General features: G+C 54.6%; 10 protein-coding genes across 10 annotated transcripts; 4 read left to right on the forward strand and 6 right to left on the reverse strand.

Moving 5' to 3' along the window:
• Positions 1 to 465: 465 nt before the first annotated feature.
• AYO21_08747 (hypothetical protein) lies at positions 466 to 2,948 on the reverse strand (the record flags this gene model as incomplete). Its single annotated transcript, XM_022658690.1, has 3 exons — positions 466 to 1,512; positions 1,594 to 2,580; positions 2,637 to 2,948. The coding sequence occupies 3 exons, from the start codon at positions 2,946 to 2,948 to the stop codon at positions 466 to 468; spliced, it is 2,346 nt and encodes a 781-aa protein (XP_022508948.1).
• A 728-nt stretch (positions 2,949 to 3,676) lies between these two features.
• AYO21_08748 (hypothetical protein) lies at positions 3,677 to 4,552 on the reverse strand (the record flags this gene model as incomplete). The annotated part of the gene is made up of 1 exon (XM_022658691.1): positions 3,677 to 4,552. One exon carries the CDS (start codon positions 4,550 to 4,552, stop codon positions 3,677 to 3,679), a length of 876 nt encoding a protein of 291 aa, XP_022508949.1.
• A 405-nt stretch (positions 4,553 to 4,957) lies between these two features.
• Positions 4,958 to 6,336, forward strand: AYO21_08749 (hypothetical protein; the record flags this gene model as incomplete). The annotated part of the gene is made up of 3 exons (XM_022658692.1): positions 4,958 to 6,033; positions 6,101 to 6,200; positions 6,259 to 6,336. 3 exons carry the CDS (start codon positions 4,958 to 4,960, stop codon positions 6,334 to 6,336), a joined length of 1,254 nt encoding a protein of 417 aa, XP_022508950.1.
• A 248-nt stretch (positions 6,337 to 6,584) lies between these two features.
• On the reverse strand, positions 6,585 to 8,876 carry AYO21_08750 (hypothetical protein; the record flags this gene model as incomplete). Its single annotated transcript, XM_022658693.1, has 2 exons — positions 6,585 to 7,329; positions 7,423 to 8,876. 2 exons carry the CDS (start codon positions 8,874 to 8,876, stop codon positions 6,585 to 6,587), a joined length of 2,199 nt encoding a protein of 732 aa, XP_022508951.1.
• A 583-nt stretch (positions 8,877 to 9,459) lies between these two features.
• On the forward strand, positions 9,460 to 10,928 carry AYO21_08751 (hypothetical protein; the record flags this gene model as incomplete). The annotated part of the gene is made up of 4 exons (XM_022658694.1): positions 9,460 to 9,580; positions 9,645 to 9,893; positions 9,984 to 10,447; positions 10,578 to 10,928. The coding sequence occupies 4 exons, from the start codon at positions 9,460 to 9,462 to the stop codon at positions 10,926 to 10,928; spliced, it is 1,185 nt and encodes a 394-aa protein (XP_022508952.1).
• A 464-nt stretch (positions 10,929 to 11,392) lies between these two features.
• Positions 11,393 to 12,531, reverse strand: AYO21_08752 (hypothetical protein; the record flags this gene model as incomplete). Its single annotated transcript, XM_022658695.1, has 2 exons — positions 11,393 to 12,417; positions 12,480 to 12,531. The coding sequence occupies 2 exons, from the start codon at positions 12,529 to 12,531 to the stop codon at positions 11,393 to 11,395; spliced, it is 1,077 nt and encodes a 358-aa protein (XP_022508953.1).
• A 707-nt stretch (positions 12,532 to 13,238) lies between these two features.
• AYO21_08753 (hypothetical protein) lies at positions 13,239 to 15,464 on the forward strand (the record flags this gene model as incomplete). The annotated part of the gene is made up of 6 exons (XM_022658696.1): positions 13,239 to 13,833; positions 13,897 to 14,004; positions 14,071 to 14,168; positions 14,233 to 14,435; positions 14,566 to 15,004; positions 15,183 to 15,464. The coding sequence occupies 6 exons, from the start codon at positions 13,239 to 13,241 to the stop codon at positions 15,462 to 15,464; spliced, it is 1,725 nt and encodes a 574-aa protein (XP_022508954.1).
• A 221-nt stretch (positions 15,465 to 15,685) lies between these two features.
• On the reverse strand, positions 15,686 to 16,442 carry AYO21_08754 (hypothetical protein; the record flags this gene model as incomplete). The annotated part of the gene is made up of 3 exons (XM_022658697.1): positions 15,686 to 15,778; positions 15,893 to 16,152; positions 16,247 to 16,442. The coding sequence occupies 3 exons, from the start codon at positions 16,440 to 16,442 to the stop codon at positions 15,686 to 15,688; spliced, it is 549 nt and encodes a 182-aa protein (XP_022508955.1).
• Positions 16,443 to 18,730: 2,288 nt separating this feature from the next.
• AYO21_08755 (hypothetical protein) lies at positions 18,731 to 19,230 on the forward strand (the record flags this gene model as incomplete). Its single annotated transcript, XM_022658698.1, has 2 exons — positions 18,731 to 19,014; positions 19,116 to 19,230. 2 exons carry the CDS (start codon positions 18,731 to 18,733, stop codon positions 19,228 to 19,230), a joined length of 399 nt encoding a protein of 132 aa, XP_022508956.1.
• An 865-nt stretch (positions 19,231 to 20,095) lies between these two features.
• AYO21_08756 (hypothetical protein) lies at positions 20,096 to 22,108 on the reverse strand (the record flags this gene model as incomplete). The annotated part of the gene is made up of 3 exons (XM_022658699.1): positions 20,096 to 21,039; positions 21,104 to 21,775; positions 21,844 to 22,108. The coding sequence occupies 3 exons, from the start codon at positions 22,106 to 22,108 to the stop codon at positions 20,096 to 20,098; spliced, it is 1,881 nt and encodes a 626-aa protein (XP_022508957.1).
• Positions 22,109 to 22,778: the final 670 nt, after the last annotated feature.

Below are 22,778 nucleotides of genomic sequence, written 5' to 3' on the forward strand. Positions count from 1 at the left end.
TGCAAGCCTCCGATCATGATCTAGCGTGATCGAAAAGCTGGGTATCTTGATCAAGCATAACATTACAAGGACAAGATAACAGTATCCGGTCGTAATCCATTGGTAGTCCACATTCGATAGTCGACATAGAAGTACGCCGCAGTCTTAAAACATGCAGACATTACCCACCCATTTGCGATGCAGGAATCGTAGCAAACAATAATTTTGATACTGGTGAAGCAAAGTAGCCGTGACCAGAGTAGAGATTGGTCTACAGAAGGTCGAATAGGTGAAGATGTGGGAGATGCTGGTTGCATAGCGTCGCGTTGTGAAAATACCTGTTCCATGTATCAGCGCTGTCAGTAGAAAATATGCCGGGAATGTATGCTCAAGCAAGTTTCTGCCTTGAAGTCTTACCGTCGTCCCGGAATCTCTGCGATGTATGTCTTCAAGGGATCCGGACAGATGACGCTCAAGTTTACCGCTTCAGCGTGCATACGAATGCAGAGCCGCTGTTTGGCGGTCATACTCGGGTAAACGCTGTGGAGGCAAAGGTTGTAGAGGTTCACGACCATTCGATCCATCAGGGTAAATGTACCGTACACGAGGCTCTTGCACGATAGGTTGCACATATTGTTCACGGACAAGCCTCTCCGGCTCCCTAGCAATCCTGCTGTCATATGTGCGAGACTCGCCAATAGGCTCGTAGACTTGACCTAACGGAAGCAATGGTCGGTTTCCCAGATCCCGAGTGGGTCGGATCGACTCAAACTCATTGTGGCTAGAGGCCGCGTAGTTTTGCGAATGATATTGGCGCTGCATCGTGGTCGTCTCGCGAAGCTCATGAGTGGCAGGTAAGGGTTCATACAGACGTACAACAGAATGTGAAGAATCATGAGCATCGTAAAGGGAGTGACGATCAGCATAAGCAGCTTCCCGGGTAGAAATTCCCGGTGGCAGACGTGGGCTTGATCGATGCTCACCATAATCAGCCGTGCGGACTTCAGAATGGGCAGCCACTGGCTGAGGAGGCATATAGTGACGGTCAACAAGCCTGCCAGGAGACTCTCGTCTGGTCACGTGGCGTTCTTGGACTAGTTGCACCTCGTCCAACCGACGTCTCTTAGGCGTTTGGCTGGAGCTGTGCGTTAGGTCAATATAGGTAGTATTCCTCGCCGTGCGCCCAACTTCCCGTCCTGCGTTAGTCTCACGAGGCTCAGTATGCGTTTCAAATGGGTTTCGTCGCAAGCGAGGAGACATATACGATCCATCGGGTCCTTCGATCGATGGTAGTACCGTACCATCACCTCTCTCGAAATCTATGTTGCGCGACTCCCGTCGGGTGAAGTCTTGAGGTGAAGAAGGGCGGGTTCTAACTTGCGCTCCTGCCATTGTTGGTGCCGGGTATTTGTGAAAGTGTGGTGGGGTGTCTGCATGATTTGCTCGGGACCTAGTGTCGATACGTTCATACAACACACCATCTGCGTCTCGGATGTATGTCGGTGGACTTGGTTGACGACTTCGAATTGGTGGCTGTTAGACAGTCAGTGAGCAGCTATCGTGGCTGCCTGTCGACAGACAATGTTTAGAGAGCATCTCCGGAATTCCTCTTACCTCGTAATCCGCTCTTGCTATGCTTGCCGGAGGAGCTTGGGTGTGAAATACCTGGGCAGGTAAGTGCGTGGGAGGGTCAAGAGGCACAAGCATGCGCGGTACTGGAGCCGGCTCAGGCTCATAAATCCTCTCAAGAACAGCGACTGGTCCCTGAGCGACGTTGGAGTGATAGTCTCGCTTAGCTTGTTCCCAAATGGCATATCTGCTTTGATTCCGCCGAGCAATTTCTGCGTTAGACGGTCTGTAGCTGCGAACTGCGGGTGGATAGTCCAAGATGCGTTCAGGCTGTGATTGTGGCAAAGGCGAAATGGCGCGACCAGGGCCAGGACCATAGGAAGTGCTTGGGAGTTCTTCCACCTGAACACGGTGTTGGTCTAAAGGTTCGACGCTGTCCGAGTCGCTCTCAGATGCCTCCTCGTCAGAGATGACAATGACCTCTTTGAGAAGATCATCTGCGGCGCCTGTGGTGTTCTCGAGAGTAGTGTCTTCACCCCCACGCCACTCAACCAGCTTGACGAGTGTCTCCTTTTCCACCATATGACGAGCCTCATTGTATGGCATCTGCCTCAGCAACTTGTCATATTGGGTGTAGTTATGCCGGATATGGGCAACCACGGATAGCTGGGCTCTTCGGACAAGTGGAAGTTCGTTTGCGGTACCGACCCTGTGATCGCCCAGCTGAAATGCAGTCTTAATAATCTGGTACAAATCATTGTTGGGGATGTTGGGGAACAAATCTTTGATGGTCTGTTTGGCATCAGTGTTGATGGTGATCTGATCCTTCTCTTCTACTGGGCGTTGACCGTCCGTGTTGCGATACACTTTGCTGAAAAAGGATTCGTCGTTCGACTCGTCGACGACCTTTCCTTCATTATTCAGGCGGATGCCGTAGTGAGCACAAACTTGGTCGACAACTCTTGTAGGGAAATGGAAGCCAACACGATGTACCTCCCTCGACAATTCATGACGCGCAGCATGTGGGGTGACCTTGAACGTCAGTGAAACACGCTCGTACATTCCTCTCAAAAAAAATACTGGCTTACCGTCACGGCGTAGATCTTGTGGTCGCCACGGCGAGCGAACTCTTTCAACGCGCTGGTGAGCTCAGGGTTTCCGGCGGGGATGAAAGTGTATCCAGGCGGGGGACGCTCTTGGAATGATATCTTATCCCGGTTATAAGCACTGGCAATATGGCCTCGACGAAACTTTTCTGCTCTTACCACTGTGGGCAGTTTCTTCTCTTGGGGATTCCCTCCAATTGCAACCTTGTGTCTCTTCTGCTTTGCTACCTGGCTACCTCGGGTTGAGGCACCAGCAGCACCCTTTTTGGCCACCTTCTGCTTCACTCTTGCCATCTCAACTCTCAACCTACAGGGGAAAACCGAACAATTGGGCTCGCAACATAGGAGAACAGGGGACGAGGACTCTAACAGACTGCAATCAGTTGACAGAAGACGGGAGAATGTCGAGCGAGCAGTTTCTTGGCTCGTGCGACGTTGTTTTAGGCGATAGTTGCTACAGTCTTCACCACAGACTTGGGCAAGCGGTCAGCTGCTCAAACGCGGTCTGACGGAAAGGCGCCACAGGTCTTCAGGCGCAGGAACTCTGCGTGAGATCGAACTTGTCCAAAGGGCGAAATGGAATGTCCGGCAACTTTGGCATGGAGAATCAACGAGTGTGTGAGCCTCGACAGATGCGGGAACTGGGAGGTGGACGTGATGTATGGGAGGGAAGGCAGAGAGATGAATGAGGAAGGCGACCTGCACTGGTATTTCAAAAGCTGAGAGGTTCGCAGTCCGACTTTCAAAGGGCTTGGCGGGCGCTTGGTTACCGCCTCACAAGCAGCGTGACAGCCAAATGCTGACACGTCAACACGCCACGTCGAGTTTGCGTGGTCAGTGCCGCCGCTTTAGTAAAACGAGCCACTTAGAGTGACCAATGGAAGCGGTTAGCTAACATGTGATCCTGGCAATGGCTAGAACTTGCTACGGAGAATCATTTGGCCTCAACCACACTCTCGATTCACCGTAATGTCACGCGTCCAGTTCGACCACTTCAACAACTTCCCTTTCCTCCTCGCGACTCATACCATTGCAAGCAACTTGTTGAAGGCCTTTGTGACACCCTCAATATCCTGCAAGATCATCTGATGACCGCTTTTGACTAACACAATCTCCGATGCGCCTCCGACCAAACTACTAATGTCCTTCGACCTCTGTGGTGGGCTGATCATGTCCTTGTCACCAGCCACAAACACAGCTGGACACTTGATCAGGCTGTAGTCGGGGTCACAGTGGTCGTCGCTGGCGACTAACTCTGCCGTAGCTGCATACGCTTCGGCAGAGCAAGAGGCCACTGCGTCATACACCTGCAGCTCGTGCGATCGGTCGTTGACGCGATCCGCTGGAAAATTCGACTTGACTGCGATCTGCGCAACCTCCTGGATACCCTTTTCCCGCGCTGTTTTCGCAAGATCTCGCATGCGCTGCTGCGCCGGTGGGATTCCTCTCACGGAACGACCTGCTCCCAGAAGTAAAAGTCCTGCCACCTCGGACGGGTATTGGGCAGCATAATGTAAGCTGATGATACCGCCGAGAGAATGACCAACGAGACAGACTGGCTCCTTGCTATTGTTGTGTTTGATACCATTGCCCGTTCCTGCTGTCGAGGTTGAAGAATGTTCCTGAATATGTGTGATGAGATCGTGTAGGTCGGAGACATATCGCTCGAATGAAAGAGGCTTTCCTGGGTGCAAGGGTGTCTTTCCAAATCCTTCGATGTCGATGCTGATGATGTGATAATCTGGTGGTATGAAGGGAATTAGGTCTCGGAATGTCTCTGTTGAGCCTCCCAGTCCATGCAACAAGACAGTGAGAGGCCCTTCCGTGTTGCCGGATGAAATATAGTGGACGTCGGTACCGTTCAGTGTGAGGTGTCTTCTCGACTCATGCGGCTGCATCTTTGTGATTCTTGGGGTCGTGAGATGTGCCCGTTCTAAACCAACAGCAGCATCCAAACGCCACATGTATGTTGACTCACTGACACCAGGACTCATCCAGCCTGCGACACCCATAACCAAATTGGTGGACTTGACTTCGGCCGAGATCCACTTTGAACCCCGGCCGAAGACGATACTGGTGATAGAGTCGATCCAATCTTTTCACAAGCACTTTGCGCCCACACCTTCAGCAATACACTCGGCCGATGGACAGTGGCCGATGGGTGGAGTCATTTATGGTTGGTTAGGGTTCGGCGCTTCTAGTTTTCGAGCGGAATTCGATGATTGAAAAGGGATTCTCGTTGAAGCGCAATTGCAGCAACGCAGCACCTTGTCTCCCAACAACAGCATTAAATCTCTGCCGCAATGGTTGTCGAAGCTCTCACCGAAGTGATTGCCCCGGAAGGTGTCAAGGCAAGGCTCGTTGCAACTAGGGCGTCGGATATCACGCTCCCACACGCCGAAAAGACACATGGGCGGATTGTCCCTGTCAGCCATCCGGCTGAAAGCAAAGTGGACTTCGGAGCTGAGGTATACGGAATAGATTTGAACAAGCTCACTGATGCGGATTTCGACTTGATCTCTGGGGCGTTGTACAAGCACAAAGTGCTGATTTTCAAAGAACAGCCGGAGATGCTCAAGCCGGAACAACAATACCTGCTGACTGCGAATTTTGACCCGGACGAGACGACAGGCGGCTTTGCGCATGGCGCCGATCCGTTTCTGACGTCGCACAATGGCGTCAACATCTACGGCATTCAGAGCAGACCTGCCATCCCGGTTCAACCACAAGTGCATATATTGGGACGAGGCGAAGTTCCCAAGGATCATTATCAGTTTCCTCCTGGGTTCAAAGTCAAGGGTATCGATCATCGGGAATTCCATCTTCCGCCTCACATTCCCAAAGAAGAACGCGAGAAAGGAGCCAGCAGGTTCTACCAGTGGCATTGGGATGGATCCTTGTACAACATCCCACCTCCACGGGTAGGCTGTTTGTTGGCAGTCAGAACTCCAAAGGGTCCGGATGTCACTGTCCGCTGGGACGACGGGACCGGGACGGAGATGAAGATTCCGCCTGGAGCCACTGCCTATGTTGCCGGATCCAGAGCTCTGCAACTCCTCGACGAAGAGACACGACAGCTCGCGTTCCATTCTCGGATCGAGTATGCGCCCCACGCCTTCAAATGGATGTCGACTGCCCATAGCGCCAGACTTGGCCATATTCTAGAAACCGAGGGGCTTGAGCTGCCACGCGAGAAGCTCCCACCCATCGACGAGAGCAAGATCTGCATCTATCCGATGGTGTGGACGAATCCGAAGACCGGTGAAAAGTCGTTGCAGGTGCACGGACAAGGCGCGGTCAAGTTGTATCTCAAAAGCAGTGCTGATGGAGAAGAAAGAATTGTCGATGATCTGAAGGAAGTGAGGGAATTCATGCACAAGTCTGTTTTTTTCCCATGGCAATATCTCGCTGCCACTGTGAGATATATTTGGCTAACAAGGTGGTAGAATCATGCGGCCAGCAATCTCGCCTGAAAACATCTATGCCCATCCCCACCAAGAGCAAGATGTGGTTCTTTGGTACAACCGGGCATTGTGGCACAGCATTGTAAGTTGACTGCAGAGCCTGTGCTGCTTTGGCAATCCGCTGACATGGGCATTAAAAGACCGAGTTCCCTGAGTCGTACGGACCAAGAATCATGCATCAGTGCAACATTGCAGCATCAGACCACCCGTCAGAGTAGCATTTTGGGCATGGTGGATGTCAAATGAGTGGGAGGAAGCATTGTACGTCCTTGTTCCAGGAAGAATCAGTTCCGCACTGGCGTCATTAGTGATGCGATGTCGAATGGAAACTCGCTACTATAGAGTCATAATATCCTTTCTGGGAGAGGCCAAATCTGAAGGGTCGTACCATGATATCCAGAAGAAAAAACCCTGGTTGGCCGCGAAAATCTCCTTTGACTTGATGGTTGGTACCTCTCGACGCTAGCTAGAATGCACGACCTTGATTTGCAAAAGACATCAAGTTGTCAAATGTTTGCGTACCATCCTCGTCCGATAGAGGCATATTCCACAACCAATTCATATCCGCAGGCACAGTCAGCGGTTCGTCCACGCCGAGGCTTTGAGCCTGAGCCAGATCTTCCCCTGTCTGATGCTGCTGCTGCTGCTGCTGCTGCATCATAAGGTCCGTCTCTGCCGCAGAACTTTGACTCTGACGCTCCGCACGGCCCTGACTCGGGGTCTGCTGAGGACGATCCCGCCCATCGGAGAACGACCGGGCAAACTCTGCCGCGTCGAACCCTCGTCGGCGTTTTCTCCGAGTCCTGCTGTCCCCGATGAGGGCGTCACTAGACACAACCGCTCTCTTTCGACTACTCTCGACGACGGCGACGGCGGCGACGGCGGCCCGGTCCTCGATCTGCCTGCGCAGGGCGTTGAGGACCTTGACGCCCCGCGCGGCGATCATGCTCTTTTGCTGGCACAGCTGCAGGTGCTCGAGGGTCTGGTCGATGAGTTGGGATTCGTCCTGCGCCGGGTACGGCGAGTGCAGGGTGTCGAAGCAGATGACGATGCAGGCGGCGACGGCAAAGGCCTGGTGCGTCCAGAGCATCGGGCTGGACTCGTCCCGGCTGCTGGCCAGGTACTCCTTCAGGATCGTCTTGGAGGCCGCCAGGCAGGTTCGGCGCGTGAATCCGAAGACGGGGTTGGTGAAACTCAGACCGAGAAGTTTCCTATACGTGCGAAACGTCTCTTGTCAGGTGTTTGGTGCGAGTGACACACAGACAGACAGACAGAAAGAGAGAGAGAAGGCGGGTGAGACGTACCTGTGAATCATGATAATCTTGTGCGCAGAACTCATCGCAATGGCTCGGCGCGCCCAGGGAATGTAGCACGGCCACGTGGTGTCAACGGCCGTGTTTGCGAGGAACGAGGGCCGTCCCGTGGCCAGGGACCGCATCTTTTTGTCGTGCACCAGAACGGCCTCGTGCTTGGTGTAGAGTGTGTTGGACAGGGCCATGGCGTCCTGTAGCGCCGGCATGATGGCCGCGATCTTGGACAGGAATCGACAGAAGCTGGTGACGGTGGGCTCGGACTCGTCCAGGACGTTCAAGTCGTCGTCGCAGTTTTGCGGCGGGAGAGACGTCGAGTGCAGCGGGTTGATCGAGTACGACTCGGAGAATGCCGTGCTGAACCAGTCCTGCGTACACAGTTCCTGCCACACGCGCCGGCCTGTTTCCAGCTCGACGGCGCCGCCAGGAGCGTCGTCGTCCAGTCTGTGCAGACCAAGACTCTGTGCGATGCGGACGGCAGACGCCAGCATGACGGATTGAGCGTTCGAGTGGCCCAGCATGTGTGCGGTGTTGGTCAGGGTTGTGATGGCCTGGACGGCGTGTAAGGAATGATGAGCGCTGTAGTTGGCGGCGTTCAACGCGACAACCACCGCCTTGTACCATTTCTGAGACAACAGCCGTGCCTCGCTCTCGTCGAATCCCCATTTCCTCGCCTCGTGCGCCGGGGCCGAGGTGATTGTCCCAGCCATGATCGAGAACAGCAGGGCCACCCATTGCAGCGTGAGTCCTTGGGAGTCGAATTTCCCGCCGTGGTCGGTGTAGAAGGCGGCGAGTTCCTGGGAGAAGGTCGGCACAAAGTACGAGCCATGGAACCACAGCATACAGTCGCTGTGGTAGTCGACCAGCTGGTACACCTGGCGTCGGGACGGGAGTAGGATCTGCAACCACGACACGAGATGTACGCCCGAGTCGAGGGCGCAGTCGAGCTCCTCGGCCGGACTGACGCCAATGCCACCGTCGTCGTGCTCAGACACCCGGAGCGCTTCGGGCGACAGCATCGCATTGTCGGGATCCTTCATGCGGCCCCAGGCCAGGAACTCCAGAACGGTGACGGCATCTTCAATGTCTGACCCCTGACTGGGCGACGACGACCTCGGCTGTGCCCCATCCCTGCCCTCGGCCTGCTCTGTTGCTGGTGTTGTCGGAGATTGTGCCACATTGGCCTCTGTAGTTCTCTCTTGCAAGGCAGCCTCGAGTTCAGCGACTCGAGCACGAAGAGCACCAACAGCGGATGCCGCATCGGGCTGGGACCCAATACTGGTTATGCTGCTGCGCCCATGTACTTGCTCATGGTCGGGATCGTCGCGTTCACATTCTGCTAGAGTCCGTCTCCTCACACAATTCTGGCATGGGATCTGTTTGTCACACTTGACCTTGCGCCGGGTGCATGGGCGACAGGCCAGTCTCCTCCGAGGTGCGGCGGACATTGGACTCGTAGGTGAGCCGACAGCATTGTGCTCGGGTCGTCAAAGGTCATAGCGGGACTGGACTGAGGAGGGTCTAGGTATCTACATGCAGGTCAGTAGACCAAGTTCTTGACGAATCGTCCAGCTGATAAGGGCGACGTTGATAAACAAATACCGTTGACACGATTCGTCGCCAGGTTCCGACGCACATCCACACACGCCACCCACTCTGGACAGTATAGCATTGACTGCTGACTGGTCGAGTGCTAGTACGAAGTCTGCCGATGCGACTGATGTGCTCTTCGGGCGAATCAGCAACCAAGGCCGAACAGCTGCGATAACAGCGCACCTTGAGAACTACCCTCGTACCAAAGCTCGGCCGAGGACCCAGATACCAGTCACTACGAATAGCAGACTCTCGATTAGCCACTCATGCGAGACCATCGGACATAGCCTATTGATACTTGTACAATACTCGAATGTCGACAATGACTGTCGGAATTCATAAACTGTCGTCGCCAAAGTCCAAGCTGAGAGAGGCGTTGAACAGTGATCACTGATCATTCCCATACTTGCCAACTCGACGAACAGAAAAAGAGGCACGATGTCGCCAGCGGCGCTCACTCCCGAGCCCTCGTTCCAGGTTCTACCAATCGTCAAGCGCAAGGACCAGAAGTTCAACTTCGGCGCCGTCGTCGAAGGACTAGATCTCAACGATATCTCTGGTACGAACGAGTCCGTGCTGATTCGACATTTGACAGTAGTGAACGTGCAGCTGATATCGTAAAGATAACGACGTCAAGCTGCTCAAAGAGACGATTTGGACGCACAAGGTCATCGTCGTCAGGGGCCAGAAGGACCTCACCCCCGAAAAACATTGGGAGCTTGTCACGCGCTTCGACCCCGAGGCTCCTCAGCTCCACAGCCACGGCAATCTGGAGACGTTCCAGAAGAAAGGTGGCATGCTGTCCAAAGCGCGGGACGTCTATGGGATTCCGGGGGCGGAGAACGTGCGTCTTGTTGGAAAGGGATATCAAGGTAAATATTAGAGAGCGAGCGAGAGAGAGAGAGAGAGAGACGGTTCGACTCTTTCAGCCTCCGAAGCTAACTGAGCCGAATTTAATCCAGGCGAGGATCACTATGGACTCAAGAATCTCACGGTCAAAGGACTCTCAAACGACTTCCACGCCAACCCACCCGCGGACGAGGATTTCGAACAAGGCTTCACGCGCTTCCAGAGATGGCACATTGACGCGCCGCTGTACGCTCGTGATCCCGCATGGTTCACGACCCTCAGAGCTGTCAGACTCCCCTCCGGGCCGGACGTGACGATCCGGTGGGACGACGGGTCTGGACTCAGCATGCAGTCGCCGCCCGGGCTGACTGCGTTCTTCAGCACGTCCCAACTGTACGACATGCTCAGCGACGACGAAAAGCAGGTGGCCGACCACAGCTGGGTCGAGTACGCGCCGTACCCGTACATGTGGGTGGAGAACTGCAAGGCGCCCTCCACGGGGTTGGGCCTGAAGTCCGAGGGCAAGGAGCACACGATTGAGGAACTCGGCGAATATAACGAGAGGGATGTCAAGAAGGTAAAAGAAAGTTTCTTCGACCTTTTGTACCCCATCTATCCCCCTCCCCCCCTGGTCGCTCCACTCCGCCTTAGAGCACCACTCCCTCAGACAGAGTGACACCAACTAACGTGTGACGAAAACAAATAAGTACCCCTTCGTCTGGATCAACCCCGTGACAGGGGAGAAGGCGTTCCAAGTGCACGGCCTGGGGGCGCGGAAACTCTTTCTCCGATCTTCAAGCGACTCCCCGCCCACGGTCATCGACCGGGTCGAGGAGATCCGCGAGTTTCTGCACAAGATCCAGTCGCGCGTCCTGCGGCCCGAGTACATCTGGCTCCCGGAGGTCCAGGAGGGCGACATCGTCATGTGGGACAACTACGGCATGTTCCATACCGCCGTCGACTACCCGATCAAGTACGGTCCGCGGTCGATGCACCAGGCCAACATTGGCGCGAGCAGAGGTCCTGTCGGGCCCGTGCCGATTCCTGTCGACTGTTGAGAGCGAGGGAGCGAACGTGTGAACTTGAGAGAGACAACAAGTCTTGGTCTTCAGACATGTATGTGGCTGTGTGTGTATAGTTTATAGTTTTGGATACAGAAGCTGGATTTTCTGATCGTCATGGTAGACCAGGAGAGATTATCCTTTCAAGTGTTTAGTTCTCATATTGATCTTACAAGACCCTTTATATTGAGTAATCAACGACTCCGAACCGTTTCTCTTTCATACCTGGTACCTACCAAGCGTTGGTAAATGAACATGTGCACGTCGTAACACCGTTAAGCTGATTCCTATACCTCACTTTCACTCCTGTTTAAAAACTCGGCGCTATATTCTCACGAGAACCCGAGCACGGCGGTTCGGTATGAATGACGGAAAGCATCCAAACGCAAACCAACCTTAACATCCCCTTCATTCCAGGACCCCAAGGCAAGACAGATATGCGTTACAGATTATAGTCTAGCCTATGTCGTGGCGTTGACCGTCTTCGGGCTCTCTGGTCTGTAGTCGCTGGCACGCTTATACGACTGCACGAACTGATCGCGAAGAAAGTCCGTGACGGAGACGGGCCCGTACGGCTCGGGGGGGATGACGGGCCCAAATTTCCTCGTCAGTGCCGATGGCGGCCGCTGCTCCAGGCCCGGGATGGTCTCGAGCGTGTACGTGGCGTTGCCGCTGAAGAAGAAGGGGATCGAGTAGCGGTCCGCGGGCGAAAAGTTCATGACCCGGTGCGTGTTGGAGGTGTAGTGGTGGTTGGTCCAGCGGGCCATCAGGTTGCCCAGGTTGACGACGTAGGCGCCGGGGCAGGGGTCGACGGCGAGGAACTCGCCCGTCTCCTCGTCCTGGACCTGCAGCCCGCCGACCTGGTCTTGCAGGAGGAGCGTGACGCAGCCAAAGTCGCGGTGTGCGCCGCACCCGCGCGCCTTGTTGTTCTCTTCGTGGTCCGACACCGTCCGCGGCGTCGGCGGGTAGTGGACCAGGCGCAGCGTCGCCGTGGGCGCCGACTCGGTGAACCGGTCAAAATAGTCCTCGGGGATGTCGAGGGCGCAGGCCAGCGCGCGCATGACCTCTTGCGCCAGCGCCGTCATGGCGTAAAAGTACTCCATGCAGGTCTCGTGCCACCCCGGCCCCAGCGACGGCGGGAAGATGTTGGAGCCACACCCATATTCGCCCTGCAGCACGCGCGGGTGGTCGGCGGGGAGGTCTTCGCCCAGGTAAATGGCCTCTTTGGTGTCCGGGGCCGCACCGGGCTCCAGCATCTGGTCTCCTATCGTCTCGTAGCCTCGCCCTTTGGTTGAGGGCGTCAGTCTCGCCTGTAACTTTTCTTCCAGCGGCAGGTCGAACAGCTGTTTGGCGGCGGCGAAGATGCTTTGTTGGAGTTCGGCTGATACGCCGTGGTTGGTGAGTTGGAAGAAGCCCTTGTCTCGACAGGCTTGTCCCAGCTCTTGTAAGAATTCGGCCCTCAACGCTGCGTCTTTACTACGAAAGGCTATCGTCGTCATCGTCGTCAGTCTTCTGCCTCGCAATACTGTGGAGATGCTGGCAACCTACCTGAGAAGTCGAGGATGGGTGGCAACTTGGACTGTCCTCCCAACGACCCCATCTCGAGGGTGTTATCAACGTGGTCTGCGTATGAAGGAGAGAATGCGCTTTGATGAGAGAAGACAGACCTTGAGTGGCTTGATATGCGTGGTATTGTCTTTGTCAGAACTGATGAAGAGCATCGTCCACTATCAGCGCCCAGCCTCAGCTGAAGGCGAGAGTTGAATTTAGGCTTCAAAACTCTGTTGTTACGCAGTCACATTGTCACATCCGTCACTGTCGATGCTCGGCCGATGTCCTTCCCACCTACGCATCGTAATCAAAGGGAGTTTGCTGATTGGTTCCTGTCTTCTCTCTTGGTCAACCTCGTCAAATACCACTCACGCTATTGGCCACCAGAGATTCACAGTAGACGAGGCTCCTTGCTATACGAGTCCATCTGTATCAAGCATCAACTCGGCCGAGGCTCTGCCTGGAGTTTCCCGTCGTCAGATAACATGGCCAGATACATACCCTCGTATATCTGAGAATCATCTATCTCACCACCACATCTTTCACTGACCAGCATGATAAGACCGTGGATGCAGACAGGCGTATTCCTGGCTTGGTATACACGTTCACACTCGGCCAATGCGATAAGAGCATTTAATGAGTGTCACAGCGTGTATAGCTGGAGTATGTTCTCATGTATATAACACATCGGTCGGTATCCACCAGGAAGTCTCATGTGGCATCCATGTGTCAAGGTGGCATGTTCTCGTCGTCAAAATGAAGCCTCTTAACCAATTCCGAGACAATGTCCGCCGTCAGTTCCACGACTTCCGACATGCCTTCAGCAGCTGGCCGGCTTTTGTCAAGTACGTCGAGACCAAACCCGATGCCACCAGCAACACCGCCGTCTCTCGCAACCGGTGGATCAACGAGGACCTAGACGTCAGCCCCAAGAGCCACCAGACGTGGAGCTGGTACGACTACGCCGCCTTCTGGTGGTCATACGGCTTCTCGCCGGGCTGCTGGTACCTCGGGGCTGCATTGCTGGCCATCGGACTGACGCCAGGTCAAGCGCTGGGCTGTCTGTTCCTGGGCTTCTGCTTCGGGTCCCTGGGTATCGTGATGCATTCGCGCGCCGCCGCCGTCTACCACTTCGGCTTCCCCGTCGAGACGCGCCTGGTCTGGGGTCTTCGGGGCGCCTACTTCCCCGTCTTGATCCGGGCGCTTTGTGCGCTCGTCTGGGCCGGCGTCACCATCGCGCAGGGCGGATACTTCACCGCCGTGGTGCTGCGGTGTATCTTTGGCAACAGTTATTGGAACATGCCCAACCACATCCCCAAGAGCTCGAACATCACCGTGCAGCAACTCATCGGTATGTGAAAACATCTCCTACGGGATATGTGGGCGAAAAGGACTCTACTGATGTTGTCTTTAGGAATGCTTGTCTACTGGGCCATGACATGCTGGACGCTCAATGTCCCCATCCCCAAACTCCGACGAGCGTATGAAGTTCAAATGATTGTTCTTCCCGCCGTCATCATCGGTGCGTCACCTCGAAAGCTCCAAGGGGGAAAATGGCAGCCTTGCTGATCCGTTCGTGACACCTCAGGCCTTTTCGCTTTCTGCATGGTGACCGGACGAGGACACGCACACAAGGAACTTTACGACGTTGAACGCAAGCACGGAGCAGCGCTGTCGTGGGCATTGGTAAGAACAGCCCCGTCTGTATAGCATTGACAAAGATCACCGGTTTGTTGACCGAGCAGCACAGCTTTCGGCCGTCAACTCTGGACTGGCCAAAACGACCACGCTCATGGTAAACCAGCCGGACATTGCACGCTACGCTCGCAGCAAGATGGCCCCGGTGTGGTCGCAGCTCGTCATGTTCCCCGTGGCCAGCACCGTCTGCGCGGCCATGGGCATCTACGCCACCCAGAACATCTACAATGCGTGGGGCAACATTGACTGGAATCCGTGAGTCCCTTGCCTTGAACACAGCCATTGCAATTTTTTTTCCTTCCAAGAAAAAAAAAAGAAGATTCCTTCTCGTGAAATTATGAATCGCCATAAGCTGATATGTCGTTATGTGTCATGCATGGTACAGATGGGACCTCAACCACGACATGCTAGACCACCAGTTCAGCCACTCGCGCCGGGCCGGCATCGCCATCATCAACCTGGCCTTCATCTTCGGCAACGCGCTGACCGAGCTGGGCGCCAACGTGATCCCCTTTGGCGCCGACTTCATGTCCCTCTTCCCCCGGTGGCTCAACATCAAACGCGGCATGTGGCTCTGCTACATCCTGGGCGTGTGCATCTGCCCCTGGCAGATCCTGGCCACCGCGACCGCCTTCCTCAAGTTCCTCAACGGCTACAGCATCTTCCTCGGCCCGTTTTTGGGTATGGCCCTGACGGACTACCTGGTCGTGCGGAGGGGCAACGTCTTTGTGCCGGAGCTGTACCGCGCCAAGGGCCGGTACTGGTATTTCCACGGCGTGGCCTGGCGGCCCGTCGTGACGTGGTTGGGTTCGGTGGTTTTTATGGTGAGTGTTTCAACGATATGTGTACAACCCGTCGTTCCGTCTGGATACCCTCTCATTATCCCCGTTACAGCGGGTTCACGGCTCCGTCGATGCATCCTGCACCGCATCGATATCTACATTATCTATGATCCTGTGTCACAATACATATGTATGTACATGCTGACCTTTTGTGACACAGCTCCCCGGCTTCGCCCAGACGTTCAACGCCCAAGTCGTCCACGGCGCGGGCTGGACCCACCTGTACGCCTTCAGCTGGTTCTACACCTGCACCGTCAGCAGCGTCGTGTACTTTGCGCTGTCGTTCGTGGGGGGGTCGTACGCGCGGGAGGAGAGGCGCCTGCCGTTCGAGAGCTTGGCCGGAGTTGCTGGCGGCGTCGAAGAGGGTCGGGCGGTCGAAGAAGAGAGAGGGAGTGGGAGTGATGTCTCGGAAGTGAATTTTAGTGTTGAGCAGAAGGTTTAGGTCTCAAGATTGAGGCAGACAGATGCTCGGATAGTGGGAGGTCTATTATCATGAAAAGAGAGGAACGAACGAACGAACGAAAGAAAGAAAGAAAGGGCTCGTTCAATGCAGATTTATTACCCCCAGACGGAAAGTGTTATACTACCAATCCAACGCCTCGCGGCCTATACCTACGAGAAGATCCATAGCTCTTCTCATCCAAACCAGAGTATCGAGGTCACTTAGCTAGAGCCCTGGCCTCCCTGCCCCTCGAGCTCATACTTCTTCTTCGCGTCCGCGACCTCCTTGAGCCACGCATCCAGCAACTCCAGAGCCTATTATCCACACGCCAACGCGCCAGCGGGGATGATTAACAAATTGTTGATGGCTGTCAAAAAAAAAAAAAAATGGGGAACTTCATCCCCACGATAACATGGTGCGAAACTCACCTGGTGGTTATCTTTCCAGCGGTCCTGGGCCTCCTTGAGCTGTCTCTCGGCACACTTGAGCTCGTCGAGGGACAGCGCGGCAAACTTGACCCGCGACCATTTGACGGATTTTGGCGGTGCCATGCTCGCGTCAGGTTCGGTGGTGGTGGCGGTGGTGGTGCTCGCCCTCGCAGCCTCTCCCGACCGAACGCCTTCGGCCGGCGGGTACGGGCCCACGACACTGAATTCGATGCTGAATCCGCCTTCGTCTGGTGCCGGACCTACAGATCACAAAAGAGAATTAGTTCTTCGTCTGACCGAATCACCCGACCGACCAACGAAACCACGTTCCAGGAAGATAAGGATCAGCCTCACCGAGCCACATGCCGTACACGTCTGAAATCGTCGAGCTGTCCTCGGGCAAGTACGGGCCAGCCATGTTCGGGGGCAGGTTCAGCAGCCCGATCGAGTCGACGACCAGATTGTTCACGACGTCGGTCTGTCCGATATTCAGCCCGTACCCGGACGGGTTGAACATCATGACGGATTGTGGGATGATGCTGTTTTCCATCTCGACGTCGTTGAAGGTCGTCTCGGGGGAAGGCGAAGGCACTGCGCGAGGATGGTAGTGTTAGAAATCTTCGCGTGTTGCGTTGTACTATTGGATGGGGAGGACAGGCTTACTGGTTGCTTTTGCTAGATAGGGTTTGGAACTGGGATTGAGTTGTGAGTGAATAAGGATTCAGTCTGCGTAGTTGGGTGATTCTTGGACCACGAAAACCATCTTTGCCGCACGGATTTATATAAACGACCACATTCGTATTGCAGCTCACCATCACCTTTCCCGTGGTGCCGTGCATCTCAGCTGAGGCTGCATTGTGCAGTATGCCCTGAGCAAATAATATCCAGACCCTGCCATGTTCCTGGCGTGGGTTATCGTTTCTTTGAAGCCAGATGATGAAGACAGATGATCCGCGCAAGACGTCAACAACAACATATCCTTACCAACTTTGAGGCAGACCTGTCTGTAAGGGAGCAAGTCCAGGCCGCACTGCGCCAGCCACGGCTCGCGGGACAAAGACAAGGGTCGAGATATTCTGACGCTCAGCTAGCCATGACCGAGCAGCGATCTGCTTCTGGAGCTCTTGTGGGGTCTAGACCAGCGCCCTCCGAGAATGGCAGCTCACTGAAAATCAGGGACACCATGAGTGCTAGAAGATGTTGACATCAACACTCCGAGGTCCCTGTTGACAGAGCACAGGGCCAATGACTAAGGAAAGGGAGCTGTGATGAGTGCCAACAACACACCGCTACAGGAAGAAGCGGAAGCAGCCAATAGCCTGGTTCAGTACTTGTACATGTCCGCAGTTCAGCTGAGCCACAAGCCGTGCTGAAAGCGGTTTTCAGGGTCGAGGCTCGAGCCGGCACATTGAAGACACATGTGGTGCGTGTCCGGTGGTCAGATTGTACACGACGGCGAGATGGACTTGAGAAATTGCCCATACAACTCATTCTTCTGGATTAGTTAGCTGGCTGGGAGTACCTGGATGTTACTTCAAGTTTTCTGGCAAAAGAGCCAAAGATGAGGGCATCAACTCCCGTCTCCCCGGACAGACGGTGCGTCAGCCATGATTCGTCAAACTTTTTGTGGGTGCCATAGCGCAGAAACAGCTGAAGATTGCTGCAACAGACTTGCGATATTGCTCTGTTAATCCACAAAAGTGTTTTTCTAACAGCCATGTGAGGAAGCAACCAAGTGGAGCCAATTTTGATGTTGATGCTCTTGTGATACCTCTCAGCTACACCACACTTCAAGTCCCGCTTTTCTCGATGGTTGTGTGTCCGAGGGGCATTGTTTCTGCACAAGGGGTTTCGAAAATCCCATGGCCTACCTCAGGTTGCGCCACAGAACAAGACCCTGGCACTGTGATATGTGTGATATGCGGTACTCATGTGCCTGGATCGAGTGACTCTCATCCGCTTCCGGCTGCAGTCACACGGGACTTCCCCCACTTGCTCCATCATTGTTGCATGATCGGCAATGCCCACGCACGGAAGCGGTCGAGTCGATCGTGATCTCGACGTGGTTTCAGCCGCGCCACATGATTTGCACAGCTTGTCCAATATCACATGGACAATGGATAACGTCTAGCCCTGGAATATGTGAGCCATGCTCAAGGACTTGGTCAATCGCGTTTCAACACTGCATGCAATCAATCCAAGGTCCGAGTCACGGTCATTCTTCAGCCGCGTCACGTAGAGTCTTGACTCTCACTTTATGACTAGCCAATGGCGTCCGCAAGGTATCGATCGTGCCGCCTTCCAAGCATGGAGCATTCCAGGTCCTCGACCAAGAAAGAACCTTGCGAGGTATGTGCATGGTCATTGTAAGTGGGGAGAAGCTTTCAGCTTGCTCGTAATAATGGAGACGACAAGTATTGGATGGGTGGATACCAGAGAAAAGGTGGGGATTGCAAGAGCATAACCCTGCTTCGAGGGAAAAGTGGAAACCCTGAGAATCATCAGTACGTATGGGCAGAGCAGCAGAGGTAAGACTAAGGGGACAATTGCAAGGCGTCTGGTTATGGAAGGAAGGTGAAACTGCCTTTCAATGTCCAAATCGACTCCACATAGTCCATCACCTCGCACTAGCCATTTTAAGGCCGAGCATTAGTGGGAACCCATCTCTATTATCTAATTGGTTTGAGCTAATATCATCTGGGGCGGCGGCACTATTCTTCAAAAAGAGGAAACAGGCCACTCTTGACGTCGATCTGCATTGCTCTCCGATTCCGACATCTCTGCATTCTTCCTGTGCAAAGTACATGCTGCGCGAGAGCACACTCCCCCTCCTCCTCGATGATCAAGCCCATCCCGAAACAGACCATCCTCCACGCCTACCGCCACCTCTACCGGACCTCCCTTCGCGCGGTGAAACACGCCCGGCCCGCCCGCTACGAGATCCGCGACATTCTGCGCGCCTCGTTCCGCACCTCGTCGCCCGCAAACTTCAACCTGCGTCGCGTGCAGAACACGCTGAAATTTCTGGAGAATGCAAGAAAGTACAACGGATTCGAGCACAGGATCTTGAAGAACCTGTTGCACCTCCAGTTCTGGAAGATCAAGGGTCTGGACAAACAGCTGTATGTGTCCCCGAGAGAATATATCTCCAATTGAGGTTCGAGGCTCTGAGGAGGGGGATATGAGACGAGATGCTGACGCGTTCGCGCTTTCGCACTTGCAGGATCAAGAATGCGAATACTGCCGAGGCAGTCGAGTCGAGACGTCAGATATGGCATCAGTACCGGGCGACGTTGACCATGCTGAATGAGAGTCTGGACACCTGTCTGACGATATGAGCTGAAGAACTCTCTTCTGCCTTCTTGGTGCTGTCGGTGTTGGGTTGCGCCCCAATGTGACTCTACCGGAATAGAAATCTCACCGTTTGATTGGAGATGCCTTGGTCGGCCGGACCGATACGGTTTAAACTGCATGGCCAGGAGCAACACACAGCGAGCGATGAGCCACTGCATTTGCAGTTTCAGTTGAGGCTCTCAGCCCGCGAGTCCGTTCACCTGTCCGATCGATGAATACCAGCTCCTCTACCGAAAAAAATCTCGGCTCCACATATCCAGCTTCAGGACTTCGAGAGGAACGCTGACCACATGATATAAGAACTCGGTGCGAAGAGGGCATACCGAGACTGTGTCAACTGTATCGACAAAATGTCACTAGAGGATTGCAGAGAGCTACGCGTGACAGCCGATGTCATATTCTTTGAGTGTGAGGTCCTGCGTAAACTTGTTGAAGATTCTATGATGGAGACCCGACTTGTTCTGCCTGAATGTCAATGCTCCCGCGCCATCTTCTCTTTCTCGAGTGAAAGATATCCTTTGGAGAATCGATGCATCGAGTAGGCAGGCAGGCACTGTGAAGTCAGGACCTTGTATGTGGAATCACAGGTATTACCTACTACTACATACATTATATATGTATATCATGTGTATGTCATGTGTATATTAGGTGCATGTTATATATATAGGCCCAGATGAGGCCCAGTATTCTTTCTTGTTACGTGGTCGTATAGTCGTAGAGCCTCTGTGACTCGAGCGCTCGCTATGCATGTATATATGCATGTGTGTAATAATTAAATATCGACGTCCGCAGAAAAAAACCCGATCAAATATACTCCTCTTGTCCCCACAAACTCCGTTAGAGAAAGTGTCATTGCCTGCCGGCAGAACGACTCGACTTATTCGTCCGCGTGCGCGTCAGGTCGAGACCGGTGATGGACGTCGTCGTGTGCACTCTGTCGATGTCGTAGGGGCTGAAGTTGTAGTTGGCCGCCTCGCTGATACTGCCTGTGCGAGACCTGATTCTCGTCATGGACGCCGCGGCACCCGTCTCGGACGCGAACGACTTTCTGGTCCGGATGGGTTCGAATTTCGGTTCTGCCGCACCTTCGGACTCGGTGTCGGTGGCGAACTCGCTCGAGCGGCGGGGCGATTTGTCGCCGGACTCGACCACGGCGTTGTCGGCGCGCGAAGCGGCCTTTGCGCGGAGTTCGGCCATGATGGCCTCGGCCTGCGCGGCGTACACGCAGCGGCTGCGGATCTGGGCGCCGTACTTGCGGAAGATGAAGGGGAACGGCACGCACGCCAGGGCGAGGAAGGCCGGGATCGAGCTCGCCCAGTGGATACCCAGGGCGTCGAACATGTCGGGCGTGAAGAGGGGGAAGGCGGCGCCGAAGAGGGATCGTAAAACAGTATTCGCGGCCAACACGGACGCGGCGAAGATGGTGTACGCGTCGATGAGGTAGTTGGTCACGGCCAGGAAGATGACCGTAAAACCGTAGCCGAAGGGCACGCCGGCCATGACGGGCGAGATCCAGTGGATGGACGTGTAGTTGGTCCAGGCGAACCAGAACAGCCCAATGGGAATGGCCACAGCTCCGTACATGGCGGGTGGCAGTCGAGCTTCGGCCGGGGCGACACCTCCGTGTTTCTCGGCCTCGTCGGTGTACCATTTGTTCGTCCAGCCGGCGAAGACGATGCCCAAGATCATGCCGACAGCGACGCCCAGGAACGGGAGCCCGCCAATGCCCTCGGACCACCCGCGGTTCTGTTGAAAAACAATCGGGTAGGCACCGAACAGGAGATACAGAGTTCCTAGGAATATTATTGTCAGCGCGGGTTCGACCCACAAAAGCGGATACTCTGTGTAAAAACATACCATAGATGATGGCAATGTAGAGCGACAGTAACAGCACAATCGGTTCCATGAATAGCAGGATCCATGGTCGAATGAGTGCGGTGGGCAACAGAGATTTTAGTGATGGCGCTCCTTTCCCTTTGTCCGACTCGAGCATGTACACCTTGCCGGTCATTTTGGACAACTTGGCGACTCTCTTGCGGAGGATGACGGGCGCGTACGTTTCGGGCACGAAGACAGTACCCAGAATCCACATGACGCCGGCGAAAATGGCCAGCATGCCCATCACCCATCGCCATCCTTGGTTCTCGGCCAGAAATCCCGAGCAGAACGGGCCCAGCGTCGGCCCCATCGAGGGTGCCAGCGCAAAGATACCCATGGCCAGCCCCCTCTGCGACGCTGGGAAGACGTCTGCAATGACACCGCCAGCGTTAGTGAATGGCGACGACCCAAAAGCCCCGGCGAAGAATCGCAGCACCAGAAGGGTTGCGATGTCATTGGCGCCGGCACAGCCAGCACAGAAGGCCGTGAAGCCGCCGAAGGTGATGATGTAAATTATCTGCCTCCCATAAAGCTCCGACAGCGGTGCCCATAACAGCGGTCCGACAGCGAAACCTAGTACGAAGAGCGATATACCGGCGGTAATCAGTTCTGTGCTAGCGCCCAGATCGACCATGAGCTCACGTAGAGTTCCTACCGGGGCAATTAGCAAGAGGAATTCAACGGCCGCGTCGATACAATCCGGATGTTGTGAAACGTACCACTAAACGCACTCGACGCAAAAGCCGTCGCTAGCACTTCGGTCGCCACGATCAAGCTGACGATCCATCGCCTGCCTTGCGACCAGTTGAACGGGTTGCCCGGATCATTGGGTATGTAGCTAACGAGATAGGGATCTTCTGTGGTGCCTGATCCGGGATATGGAAAATGGAGTACTTCGTCGGTGACTCGGGCTTGATCAGCGACGAGGCGGAACAAGGACAGAGTCTGAGGTGTTTGATCCTCGTAGTCGTGTTTCTCAGCCATCATGCGTGTCGTAGAGGAGAATGGCGTCCTTGGATGAGCAAAACGTGCATGTAGTTCCCATTGAGGGCGACAGGGGCAGTTTTGTGTACTTGTATCTGGAAAAGATCGAATCGTCTAGAGAGGCCATGAGACACGATTGCATCACGCTCGGGCACTATCCAAGGGAGGCCAGATCCGAAGACGGTCTGAGTGGTGGAATGCAACTTCAAACCTTCTATCCAAACTCCACAGTCAAATCTTGGACCAGCAGCGCCGTGCCAGTGTCCAACCTGATAAGGCCGTATCGAGAAGAATCTGCGCTGGACAACATCGGCGTTGCCGTTGGTAAATTGGCAAAGATCGGACATCGGGCCCCAAAACGACATGCCTTTCGGCGCCGTCCTTTCATATCGCGCACCTCGGAAGAATCGTGCCGAAAAGCTTTCATCTTTCAAGGGGGATACAAAAAGCCAGGCAGCAGGCGAAGCCTTTCAAGGGCTGATCTGGTTTCAGCTTGCGCTGCCTGTGATCGGCCAAGTCTCGGTGCCAAGGGGTTTCTGTGGTACCCAAGATGCGCATGGCATGACAAAGTTAGACGTGGAAAATACGAAATACGATAAGAGACCAAAAGATCTTTCTCGAAGCGCCACTGACATCAATCCATTATGGAAGTGGAAGTGCATGTGGCGAC

The sequence above is a fragment of the Fonsecaea monophora genome, assembly GCF_001642475.1.
Source record: "Fonsecaea monophora strain CBS 269.37 chromosome Unknown Scaff79, whole genome shotgun sequence".
Lineage (NCBI taxonomy): Eukaryota > Fungi > Ascomycota > Eurotiomycetes > Chaetothyriales > Herpotrichiellaceae > Fonsecaea > Fonsecaea monophora.